The sequence below is a fragment of the Magallana gigas genome, chromosome 2, assembly GCF_963853765.1.
Source record: "Magallana gigas chromosome 2, xbMagGiga1.1, whole genome shotgun sequence".
NCBI lineage: Eukaryota > Metazoa > Mollusca > Bivalvia > Ostreida > Ostreidae > Magallana > Magallana gigas.
The window spans coordinates 43313671-43325951 of NC_088854.1; the positions used below are offsets into that span (position 1 = coordinate 43313671).

At 34.0% G+C, this 12281-nt stretch overlaps 1 protein-coding gene across 2 annotated transcripts; it reads left to right on the forward strand.

The window, feature by feature from the left end:
* Nucleotides 1–638: 638 nt before the first annotated feature.
* LOC117681321 (RYamide receptor) lies at nucleotides 639–8423 on the forward strand. 2 transcript variants are annotated; one of them, XM_034445265.2, is made up of 4 exons: nucleotides 639–1341; nucleotides 7206–7306; nucleotides 7461–7551; nucleotides 8125–8420. In XM_034445265.2, exons 1-4 carry the CDS (start codon nucleotides 775–777, stop codon nucleotides 8353–8355), a joined length of 990 nt encoding a protein of 329 aa, XP_034301156.2. In that variant the 5' UTR covers nucleotides 639–774; the 3' UTR covers nucleotides 8356–8420. The 2 variants fall into 2 exon arrangements, with proteins under 2 accessions (XP_034301156.2, XP_065932825.1); XM_066076753.1 differs by lacking the exons at nucleotides 7206–7306; nucleotides 7461–7551 and having other exon boundaries at nucleotides 8125–8423.
* Nucleotides 8424–12281: the final 3858 nt, after the last annotated feature.

The following is a 12281-nucleotide window of genomic DNA, read 5'->3' on the forward strand; positions in this document are numbered from 1 at the left end:
ATTAAGCAATTTTGATAGTATTGAATACAGTCGTCATCAGAGTGGACTATTTAGAATCCCAGATTTCTTAACACACTGGAATGCTGTGTTTTTATATTTATGTCACTTTGATTTTTTTTTTATCCTCCCATACCTATTCCAATTAGTTAAACCCCTTTCCTGTGTACATTGCGCGTACATTATTCCCCGCAGTCAAACAGATTAATCTCATTTTGAATTGTGTTTTGAAAACTAAAACCACTCGAATGAATCTTTTGTACTCCATTTTTAAGGGATTTACTTTATTGTATTTTCTTACACTGTGGTCCTTTCGATTTATTTTGTAATCCGTTTTGCAGTGATCAGTCCGTCATTGATTCCTTCATATAGTGTTAAATGGGTGGTCTTGGTACACATAAAATAAAGGTGTAGGCATCAAATCTACAATCAATTGATATTGAGCACCAGCCGTCATCCGGGACCTAATGTACAACCAATCACCGCAAATAGTCAAGACATTTAGCACAAGGGTTGTGCCAGATAGCCATTTGAACATTTTTGATGTCCTTATTGAAAATGGATTTAGATTGTGTCAACTGCAGCGGTACAGTCTATGAATTTTTTAATTCCAGTGCTACTTTAAACTCGACACTGGATAACACGGACATTTTGGAGAGACCATTTCAAGTACCTGTTGGCATATTAATACTTTTAGCCATTCTGTATGGATCAATTTCCATATTAGCTGTCTTGGGAAACACGCTAGTCATCATTGTGATTTTAAAAAGCAAGAAAATGCAGTCTATCACAAATATCTTCATAGCGAACCTTGCCTTAGGTGACGTGCTCATTGGTCTCTTCTCCATACCCTTTCAGTTTCAGGCCGCTTTGCTGCAACGCTGGGTGGTGCCGTATTTCCTCTGTCCGGTGGCGCCATTCGTCAAAAACCTGACCGTCTGCGTGTCCGTTTTTACTCTCACAATCATTGCCATCGATAGATATATCGCCGTTATGTACCCCCTGAAAGCGGGTATCAAACTGAAAGTTGCTACTTTGGTGCTTGTGAATATTTGGTTATTCGGTATCATATCCAGTGTGCCAAACTTGGTCTTCTTCGAGGTCATCGAAGTTCCGGACCCCCCTTTCAAAGACCAAACGAAGCCATTTTGTGCCCATGCCTATCCATCGAAATTATTTATGCGTGTCCATGTGTTTTATCTTTTTTTCATCCAGTACTTGTTGCCTCTTTTGGTCATAAACTTAACATACTTTCGCATTGTGTTCAAAATCTGGGGAACAAAGACCCCTGGTCAACATTTAGAAGTCGTTCAGGAAACTACCCGGACAAGGAACCGGAAAAAGGTTAGTTAAAACCAGTAATTTTTAATTCTATAAATTTAGAGAATAATGATTACATCAGTAATTTACAGATCATCTATAATTCCATTAAGCTTAAAAATCGACTATGGAATAAAAAGCAAGATTTAACTTCAACTAATATTTTAAAGATGTAATTTTTGCATTAAGGAATGTTGAACATTTTAAAAAGGAAAAAGATTGACCCAGTGCTTATTATCATTTCTTATTTACAAAGGGTATACATTTTTTTTTTGGGGGGGGGGGGACAAAAAATGCTTGTTTAATTTTCAAACACTGGATGCTATTCAAGCAATAAAAATTAACCATTGAAAAATAGCTTTCGAATACACAACAGAGCCCGCGTTCCTTTAACCTTAGGTACCATATGAACTGTAGCCTTTGCTTTAATGTATACATGCACAATTACATTGAGATGAACTCTTATCAGAGTTATTTGAATCCACATTTTTGTCAGATTTTTATCTTGCATCACGAATTTCACTGATCGATATTTCTACCAACCTCATTACCAAATTTGCAAAAAAGAACAAAAGGAATTTCCAAAGCATGATTTTTATCAATCGTTTTGGTGTAATCAAGGGCATGCATCGACATCAACTTATAATGATTTTATTTGAATAAATCGGATATTTAATTTACTATTATTTAATTATGTATTTAATGGGGAAATTCACTGTTTATTGCTGATAACAGCTCCTGCCACAAGGAGTCCATTTTGGTCAGACATAATGTTGGAAGATGATTGGAGACGATTGATTAACATTGAACCGACTGTCATCTGACCAATCGCCAATAAATGCTCTATTAGCCCACCAATAGATTAGAACATAACTATACAACAGGCACCGTTTAATCGGGACAATACCATCGGAAACAGAAAAAAATTTCGACTAATTTGCACATAAATAAGAAATTAAATCAATACTGTATACAGGGAAATGTTCGCCATCGTTTTATTTCTGCAAGTGTAGAAGGGCGAAAATAACCCTGTATAAAGTACCTGAACGGAAACGTACTTTCACACTCGCAAAGGTAAATCCTTACCAGCAACCCGAAAATTGTTTCAATTATAAAAAAGACCAATATCCTTTAAAGGTAAATATTACATTTCTATACATTTATTGTGATATTGACGAGAGTACATCTTAGGTTTTATTTTTCTCATGTAGACTTCACTTAAATGATTGAATCAAAAAGATGCTGGAGATTTCTGAAGCGCCTAAAACTAATATAGAAGACACTGAATAAGGTTTTAACAAAAAGGACCTACTGGCACCGAGCAACATCTGTACAAGCATGTCATTATACATTTAAACTGTTCATCCTAAGCTTAATGATGGATGGAGAGAGATGTCAGGATACTTGTTAGTGAAAAAGTATCACTATTTTCAAGCCAGTAAATTAGGAATGTCCTATAAATTGCTTTATGTCCCTTAACAATAAAAAAAAAGACATCTCATAGGAATAGCGGTGCTTTTTCTAGGCACTCTGGTATTTAATTTGAACCATATCAATACAACTCTCTGACTGTGTTCCGGCGATATGACAGCATCGGTTTGTTAAGGTTGACTTTGTAGAGGAGAAGCAGAATTACTGCCTGACAATAATGACCTGTTCTCACTCTACTTCATTTTCATTCAATTTTGCCATTCGTCATTCAAACGGTGAAACCGTGACTGATGAAGGGAACGTGTGATGAACGCATGATGAATGTAATTAATTAAGAGTTCATCACCCATCTGATGAATTTAGCTAAAATGATGATTTTCCTAAAATCTTAAAATCATAACGGAAATGCATTTCTTGACGAGAATCACTATACAAGTTATTAAGCCTCATCAGAGTTATCTCTCTTGTCAGTTGTGCCTTAAGATTTAATCGAGTATTTGAACTGGTCCTATAGAGTTACGCATGCGCGGATCTAGAGGGGGGGGGGGTCGGGGGGGGGGGGGGGGGTCCCGACCCCCCCTGGAAAATGAAAATTTATTAAATTTACATAGTAAAATTATCGCGAAAATATGCCTCGGACCCCCCCTGGCAAACACAATTATCCTTCGGACCCCCCCCTGGAAAAATTTTCTGGATCCGCGCATGTTACGGTTAGTAATTCTGTGGTACAATTCCTACTGAAGTAACAGATACTAGTACATTTACATGTATTTAAGATATTTCATTTCCAAAAGAGTTTTTAGGGTCGGTATTCTAATATGGACGCTCTGGTAGCAATTTTAAGGGACAATATTTTTGTAAAATTGAGAGTTGCTGTACTTGAAGGCTTATGAGTGTTGCTAAAATTCATGAAATGATTTTTAATGATTATCATTAGTTAGAGGGGTGTCTCTTGTTGAAATTGATATGCAATATGTAGGCCCCTTATGTTAGGTACATGAGAATCAAAAGTAAAATGCGAAACGTGCGGCTATGACTGTTGTGTTGACTTTACACAGTGAAATTGCAAGTTACAGACGGGAGGTAAAATAACACGAAAAGTAGGTGGATGGGACATTGTAAACTATACACCGGTAAGTTTCAGACATGTGATAGTGCAACATGCACGCGGTACGGAAGGTCAACCCTCTGCAGGGAATTAGCTGGGGGAGGTCTATAAAGCTGAAAAATCATGAAAAATTTGCAAAATATGAAAGGGTCAAAATCTGGTAAGAACCAGTATGTAGAGAATTTTACAGGTTTTGACAAGTAATTTTCTTCAGAAATTGGTGATTGGCCTTATAAAGAGTGAATTAAAGGTATTTGTGCTGAATGGGAACAGAGGAAATTCTAGTTACAGAGTTCCGAAGACATGCATCCCTTGGCTACAATGAATTGTATCAAAAAAAACTGTCCCCTGCCACCTTTAGGTTACAAAAAAGTTCTTGTTTTTGAATACCGTAGGTATGGGAGTTCATATGTTCTTTATAATGGTGTTTGTCACCTATGGAAGGAACAGGTCCATAAAAGCTGTTTTATCATTGAGTAAACATGAAATTTATTAGGTTATTATAAACACATCTTCCTATCACAGTATTGTTATGTCATGAATGACTCAATTGAGTATTTAACTACTTCATGTTGTAGGGTTAGTCTGCACTATTGGAGTGTTTCTTGGTAATAAAGCAAATAAAATAGATAGAATCTTTAAAACCCCCAGTATTATTCATCAACATTTTGGATGAAACTTTTCTTTTTTTTAATTTGAAAAATCATAATTAAATGATATGAAATAAATTCATTATGATTCAAAACAGCATAAAAAATAAACAAAAAAACCGAAACAAAACACAAAACAAAAACCAAAAGAAAAAGAAACAAAAATTAGCTAGCTACCATAAATTTAAAACACGATTGTTTGACATTTTAATTGATTTTTTGATTTTGATGGCTGTGATAATAAATTGCATGGCGCATTAAAATTAGTATGTGATAAAATGTCAATCATGCATAAACCTGAATGTAAAATTTACAAATAATTTAACAAAACAAAATAGAGAGTGCTCTGTGTATGTGCCCATGTTTATTAGAACCATTTTAATAAGACCTTGGACTTTCGGTATGATGTAAGTATCTATTTCTTGCATCAAAATAAGTTAAAAATGATTTCAAGTGAAATATACACAAATTGCGTAGTCTTAACTCGAAAGCCAGACAAATCTTTGTTATTTCAAAGAACCAAGGCTAAGTGACCAGGAACGAAATAGACAGGCCTACGTCATAGTGCTGTTTGACACAACTATACAAAGTCCAAGCTCCTGTTAAAATGGTTCTGTATTTTCAATTACTATAATACGTGTTCTAAAAAGATGACAATCATCTGTGAACTACTTTCATCTTTCACATATTGAAAAACAGATTTCGTATATACCTTGTATTTGATTTAGTTGGACCAAAAGAGGTGAAGTTGGATCAAATTACAACAAGTAAAATGTGGTGAAACACAATAAGTTTTTTTGTTTCAGACACCACTCAATCACACCGTTGTTCTCTTATTATGTCGCTTATGTGTTGTTTTACATTTATTTTGACACCAATGGATTCAATTTGTCGTTGGTTTTTGTTCGTAAATACCAATAACGTCGAGAGGTGTACATATTTCGACTCTCATTTCAATCTCAGGCGTACTAGTACTCCACGTACTAAAATGTTAACGTTATTATTGTAGAACAAGCAAAAATCTTAGTTATTATTCAAAGAAATATTTTAAATGTGATTTCAATATTATTATAACGCATAATACATGTATGTTTTTATTTTCTTCTAGTTTAAATGTTTATCTAGAGAGAGGAAATAATTTCCACAACGAATAGGATAAAATAAAAGTTTCCCCCAGATCTACGGTTATTTTTACGAAATCCTATAAGTATCATTTATTTAACTGAAAATTAAGATAAAAGGCATGATATCGCGAAAAAGGCGCAATAAAGCCTTCTCAAAACGCGTTTTAACGCATTATTTCTCAAAGGACAAACCTGGATTCAGAGCAAGACGGCTTGCCATTAGAATACCCGTACCCGCGAAGTTGACAACGATATTTTTGATATATAATTATCCAAAACATGAAACATATTCATGTCGATATAACTATTATGTATAAATTTTTATTGTTCTATGTCAAAATTTCTTTCTACACATATCGATTTAATACAGTATGAATAAGAAAATTCTGATTCTGGTTTATTTAAACAATAAAATGCCTTCTTTGGTAATTCATTCGGGATATGAAGGTAGGGACATTGCAGAAAAGCGGGTTATGTAAATTTTTCCTGCAATGATCGCTACCTTCATTACCCGAATGAATCATCAAAGAAAGCATTTTATTGTTAATGTACGTAAGTACGTTAACTAAAAGAAACAGCCAAATCGTCTCCTGTGAGACTTTGAGTCTGACGTCGTCATGATTATTTCGTGCAGTCCGTGATTTTTCCTAAGTAGTTGTTGGTCTCGACCTATCGATAAACTGAGCGTGTCAATTTTGTTCCTGTCACTTTCTTGTCAGTTTCAGCCACTGTAGATTTCGACCAATCAATAAACGGGGCGTGTAGATTTCAATCTGGCTGTTTCTATAGAGCTATGAATTAACTATAAGTTTCCGTAAGAAATAGAGGGAATAATAATTGGTAGATGTAAATATATATTGGTAAGACGTAGGTTATGTATTTTTTCTGCAATGTCGCCATTGTTTAAATCACTTTAAAACCATGTTAACTAAAACAAAATTATCAAACTAATATTTATAAAGTTTGGATTTTGTTTTATTTGATGAATAATGAAACGGAACCAGAGTCGTAGTTTTTCAATGCTAGTATCTTGATTTAGTTCAGAAAATTTTGTCATCTCAAAAGTATTATTAAGATTTCAAGGGAGATTTTTAGTGTTTGAAAGTCCCTGGTCGAATTTAGGTTATACTTGTATGCTATATACATGTACATTTATCGTCCAAAAGAGTTTTATTGATACACTAAACTGTCTTACTGGTAGTTTTGTGATTTATTTCAAAACACAGTTAAGCAAACTGTTTTTCGGTTTTTTATGGCTGGGAAAGTTTTTTTTGAAAATTTGAATCAAGCCGCTTTAATATCATTTTGATGTTTGTTTGTTTGTTTTGTTTTGTTTTTGTTTTACTACCGGTGCTTATAAGTGTGTTTAAATTCACTTTAAAATTAATGGAGCTTCGCTTGAGGTTTACGGAACCCACTCGCTAAATCACTCGGCCATATGTTTATGTATAAGCTAAAAAAAACACCCTGCGAATCTATACCGTTCTAAACCTGATTGGGACAGGATATAGGGATTTTTATTGTGTTTATCTGACTCCAGGTATAAGTAAATTAGAGAGTTACTGTACATTTCAGGTTGTGAAAATGCTCATCATCGTGGTCTGTCTGTTTGTCGTTTGTTGGATGCCTTTACACATCTACCAAGTTTTATCACAAATATACCCCGCCATAAACAAGTAAGGCTTTTTACAAACTTTTTAAAATTTTGAACATTTTTCCAGGATTGCTGAAACTTGATACTTTACCCGATTTTTTTTCTTCATTAATCAATAACTATGTCAATGTATTTCTACGTCTGGTGCTAATTTTCTATTTTTATTATTTATTTAGTTATGAAAATATTCACATCATATGGTTTTGTTGCAATTGGCTAGCTATGAGCAACTCCTGTTACAACCCCTTTGTTTATGGCCTCCTTAATGTAAGTATCTAAAGAGTTATAGTATACTTACTACTCCCTGGATGATGAGACAGACAGACAGACGAAAAGACAGACAGACAGACAAAGTATGTGTTTAAGAGATGTGTTTGGAATATACAAGCAATGAACATTTCTAATATACGTTTGAAGTAATATAGGCTTTTCATGTTTAGTTGTATTTATAAGGTCAGTGATTTTATGCCTTAGTGTACACGTGTAGTTAATTTCTCTCTAAACATGTACATGTATATATGATTAATTGACTTTGAACGCATTGAATTATTTGAATTCTTGTAAACCTTTGAAATGTAGGTTGGTCTTCAAATGATTTTTAAACTGTTCAAAAACCCCACAACATTGCCTCAAATAGTTTTAATAATGAAATAAATTGTTCATGTATTTCAAACTATCTGTTGGGGGGGGGGGGGGGGGTCATGGGTAGTTTGACCCACCGACGAATTAGAAAATTGATACAATCTTTATTCATTACTCTTAAAACTCAAGGTAATAAACACAATGGTATTTACTGATCTGACACCTTATTATGATTAATTTGCGGTGGTTTTTTTCCAGTCTAAATTCAAGCGAGAATACCAGAAATTGCTGTCTTACATAACGTGTTGCAGAAAGCTGTTACAAGATAGAGAGTTTGGAGAATACTCCGATCTCAGCGCCGGAAGCATGCGCCGAGTGCAGATGTACGGAACACAAATTTCCTCCTTCAAAAACGGAAGCTTCCGACTCGAAAATCAAAGAAGAGGAATCAGTTTGAAAAGAATGTCTTCAAACAGAGTTCAACTGTAAATAATCTCTCTCTCTCTCTCTCTCTCTCTCTCTCTCTCTCTCTCTCTCTCTCTGAAAATAGTTTGTTATAATTCAACAGAGAAAAAAATAAATAAAATTCTATAAACAATTGTTGTTATTGGTGGGGCTTTATTCGTCCGGGCAAATTCTCATCTCAAACTGATTAGATCCGAATGTATCGGTTTTCTTTTGCTGATTTGTTTCTTCAGAATTAAAAGGAGAAAATGCTCTGTGGAATAGATGTTGATTTACGTTTTATAAATCCCAGCTAAGAGAAAAGCCAATTTCGCAAAAAAAAAAAATCTTGATTGAACTCAGAAAAGCCAAGATACTGGTAATATCGAATTAAGCTAATATCGTCTTCCTAATTAGCATCACGCTTCCACATAACCAAATAATTCTTGTGTCTGCTGAAGATGTGAAGGGAAATCATACCTACTTATTCGGTTATAATAATGGTGTTTTTTTTTAATTTGGTTATGTTTCGCGCATCGTCGGAAACACACAATTGTTTACGCTTCGTTTTACTCTCTATCATCCGGTATTGAGGAGAGGAATCGGGCGTATTAAATCAACTGCGTGTGTCCGACAATGGATTTGAACGCGGTGAACTTTCGTAGACTATTGCTTTTAGAGTTTATAATCCCTTTGTTTTAGATGTATCTCACTTGTCAGATGTTATACTTACTATTATAGAATTGTTTTCTAATGGAAAAATAATACTATTAATGTCCGTAGGAAAATAATATTCGTATATTTATGATTTTTCCTAACAGCTTAATGAATCACTATGGGAATTCAGATTCTCATATGATCTTAAAACGAGAGGCATATAGGCCTTGACTGTCAACTAAGTACCATAGCCCTTGGATTGACCTGTCAGAGTCTCATGTTTGCATTTTAAGCTTCACTTTAAAGTCATATCCCTAATCTGAAACTCATCTGACTACTACCCTCGCCTTTTATTATTCAATGTTTGAAAAACATTTACTAGTATTCAAACACGGGCGGGCCAAGAGTCGTTGGAGGAATGTCGAATTATCTATACGCTAGCTCAGGGGTTAAACAATATAAACTTTTGTTAAAAAGCGACATATAGGCCTTAAATTAATGGTCAACCTTTTATAATATTCACTTTCATTTTTAACGCACACAACATACATACAGTTCTTTTCTACAAGCATACAATGCATAGGAAATTAAAGTAGATTTTCTAAAACAGAACACATATTTGATTTAAAATAACCCAAATGACAATTTACCATGTGGTTTTTAAAATGATGTTATAAATGTAAAACCGTTACGCACGACAAACAACATATGTATAGGTTACCCTAGTGACTCAAGTAGCCTACAAAAATACATGGTCATAATATAATACAGCCATATTACTCACACCCCTCCCCCTATTCAAATAAAACCATCAATCCCTGACCAATGGGTCGATAATTTCACAATTGAAGAACAATTGCATTATGGACAGCATAATAATTTATTTAGTTTATATCCCGTGACTGTAATTTATCTATTTTCTTGTTAGGATTAGGGACATTTTTATTTACCATTAGTTTGAGCATAAACTGGGGGATATTTTAGAAATCATGATTGCTTGTAATAGTTTCTATTAAAAAAAAACCAAACAACACCAACATTAACCAGTTCGTTCTTGCAACATTTTTTCCCTGTCTGGATATTCCAAATGCTTTGCCGAGTTGAAAATAATTTCTTTAACAAAAATACCATTTTAAAGAAGAATTAATATTTGAATCAAATGTTTTACATACAAGTTAGCTGAAATGTTATCAAATTAGTAATATGATGAAATAAACTCGACACACAAGAGCTGTTTTCGTTTTGTTATGCAACTTTAAACTTTTAATTAAGAGGAAAGAGATTATTTTAAGTTATTTAATATTGGCCATAACTCCGTTTGATGGTCACCGCTATGGTCACTGTTCAGTCCATCACTAATGCGAGAAAAAATTGGCACGTGATAGTGTGAATGCAATGCTGTGAAATTAACCTTAAATATCAAAATCCCTTCAAGACTTGAACACAGTACTAGTTCATATTTACATATGAATATATTATATTTACATATGTTGGAGGCCTCCGTTGTCGCTAGGCCGAAAAAAAAATGAATAAAATTTCGTTTTGTTTTAGGCACTTTTCAACAATATAGCAAATTAAAAATCAGAAGTAGTGGGTTTCCAAGCAGATTTACTTGTGGAACTATATGTAAATGGTTTACTTATCAAAAGGTTGATTATATATTACCACATGTATATGAGTTCTTTGTTCTTTTAAATTTCTCTCACGCCATTGTAAAATTAAGGTCTTGTAAACACAAAAAAGTAATTTTTCGAAAGCCATCAATAGAGATTAATTATTTGCAATGGAAAAAAAAATACTTAGCTAACATTAGCACATTTTCACTCGAATAAAAATCGAACAAATCCAAAAAACAAACATCAAGATTGCTTCAGCCGTAAGTAATAGAGAAGCTTGCTAATGATCACTCCTGACAGTGCTAATTTGTAATTCATCTTCGCCAGTCTTGAGGGGTTTCGATGATAGCCTTGATGGTAAGAGGGATTTCCTGTAGAATCTCGGAATACCTGATCATCTGTCCGGCATCTGCTAATTTCCTTAATTCGGCGTCACAAGAGAATGTTTTAAAAAGAAGAAAATCTTTGGTCTCCCCAAAATGAATTTATATTTTCAATTACGATGCCTAATATGCGTACTGGTTAAAAAATGCATTGTATATACATAATTATACGTACATGTAACATTAAACTGTCATCTGAGTTGATACATGTAGTTTTATTGACATGTAAATAGCTTTAGTCTTTATGAACGCTTTATGTAATTAAAGAAATCAACATATTGTATACTGACTTATTGAAAGGTATTCAATTTCATCACTTTCAATCAACAGCTATCATTTTATTTTCACGTTAAATACTGAAATCTAATTGGTTTAAACGCATTTAATAATCCGTTCTATTACCCTCAGCGTTAGCAACACTCTAGGCAACGGGTAACACAACGAATTGTTGCATGCGCGTAAATTATGCGCGTACGGTTCGCTGTAGAATTCAACGCCATTTATATACAAAAGTAGGAAAATATCTCTAAAATTAAGACATTCAGTATGATAGAATAAATAGTGCCTGTTTGGAAGGGTAACAGTTGAAATTGACACCCGTCGATAACCACTGTCCACTTCCGCTTCGCATCGGTCGACAGTGATTTTCTCGGGGTGTCAATTTCAACAGTTACCCTCCCAAAACAGGCACTACTTATATAGTGTAACCCGGTGCCCAGTGTGTTGCTAACGCTGAGTGTAATAGAACAGATTGTTAACTGTGTCTAAACCAATCAGATTTCAGTATTTAAAATGAAAATGTAATAAGATAAATATTTTTTGTTCTTTTTTAATGGTTACCTTCAAAATACTCTCCTTAAACAGACATACATACATGCAATTTTAACCGATTTATCAAAGCTTTGAATGCATTCATATAATGTTTTTTGGGGGAATGGTATTCATATAATGATAAATGGCAGATCTCAAAGCATCCCTTGAAGGATATCTTCTTCCTGACAAGTGTTTTTTAATTTGGGAAAAAGAAAAAAAGTCACAGGCAGACAAGTGGGGTGAAGGATGGGACAAATCCCGAACCTTTTCTTTTCTCTAAAATGATCTCACAATTTATGATTTATGTGTTGGGCATTGCCATGAAGAAGTCGAATGTTGCGAATTCCACTTTGGTTTCTGCCTTTCGTTATGTTTCTTAACTTTCTTCAGCACATAATTTTTGTATACATGTCCGGTAATTGATCGACCTTTTGGAATAGCAACTTAAACTACAGGACGTTCACTATTAAAGAAAATTGCGTATGATACTTTCTTTGTACTT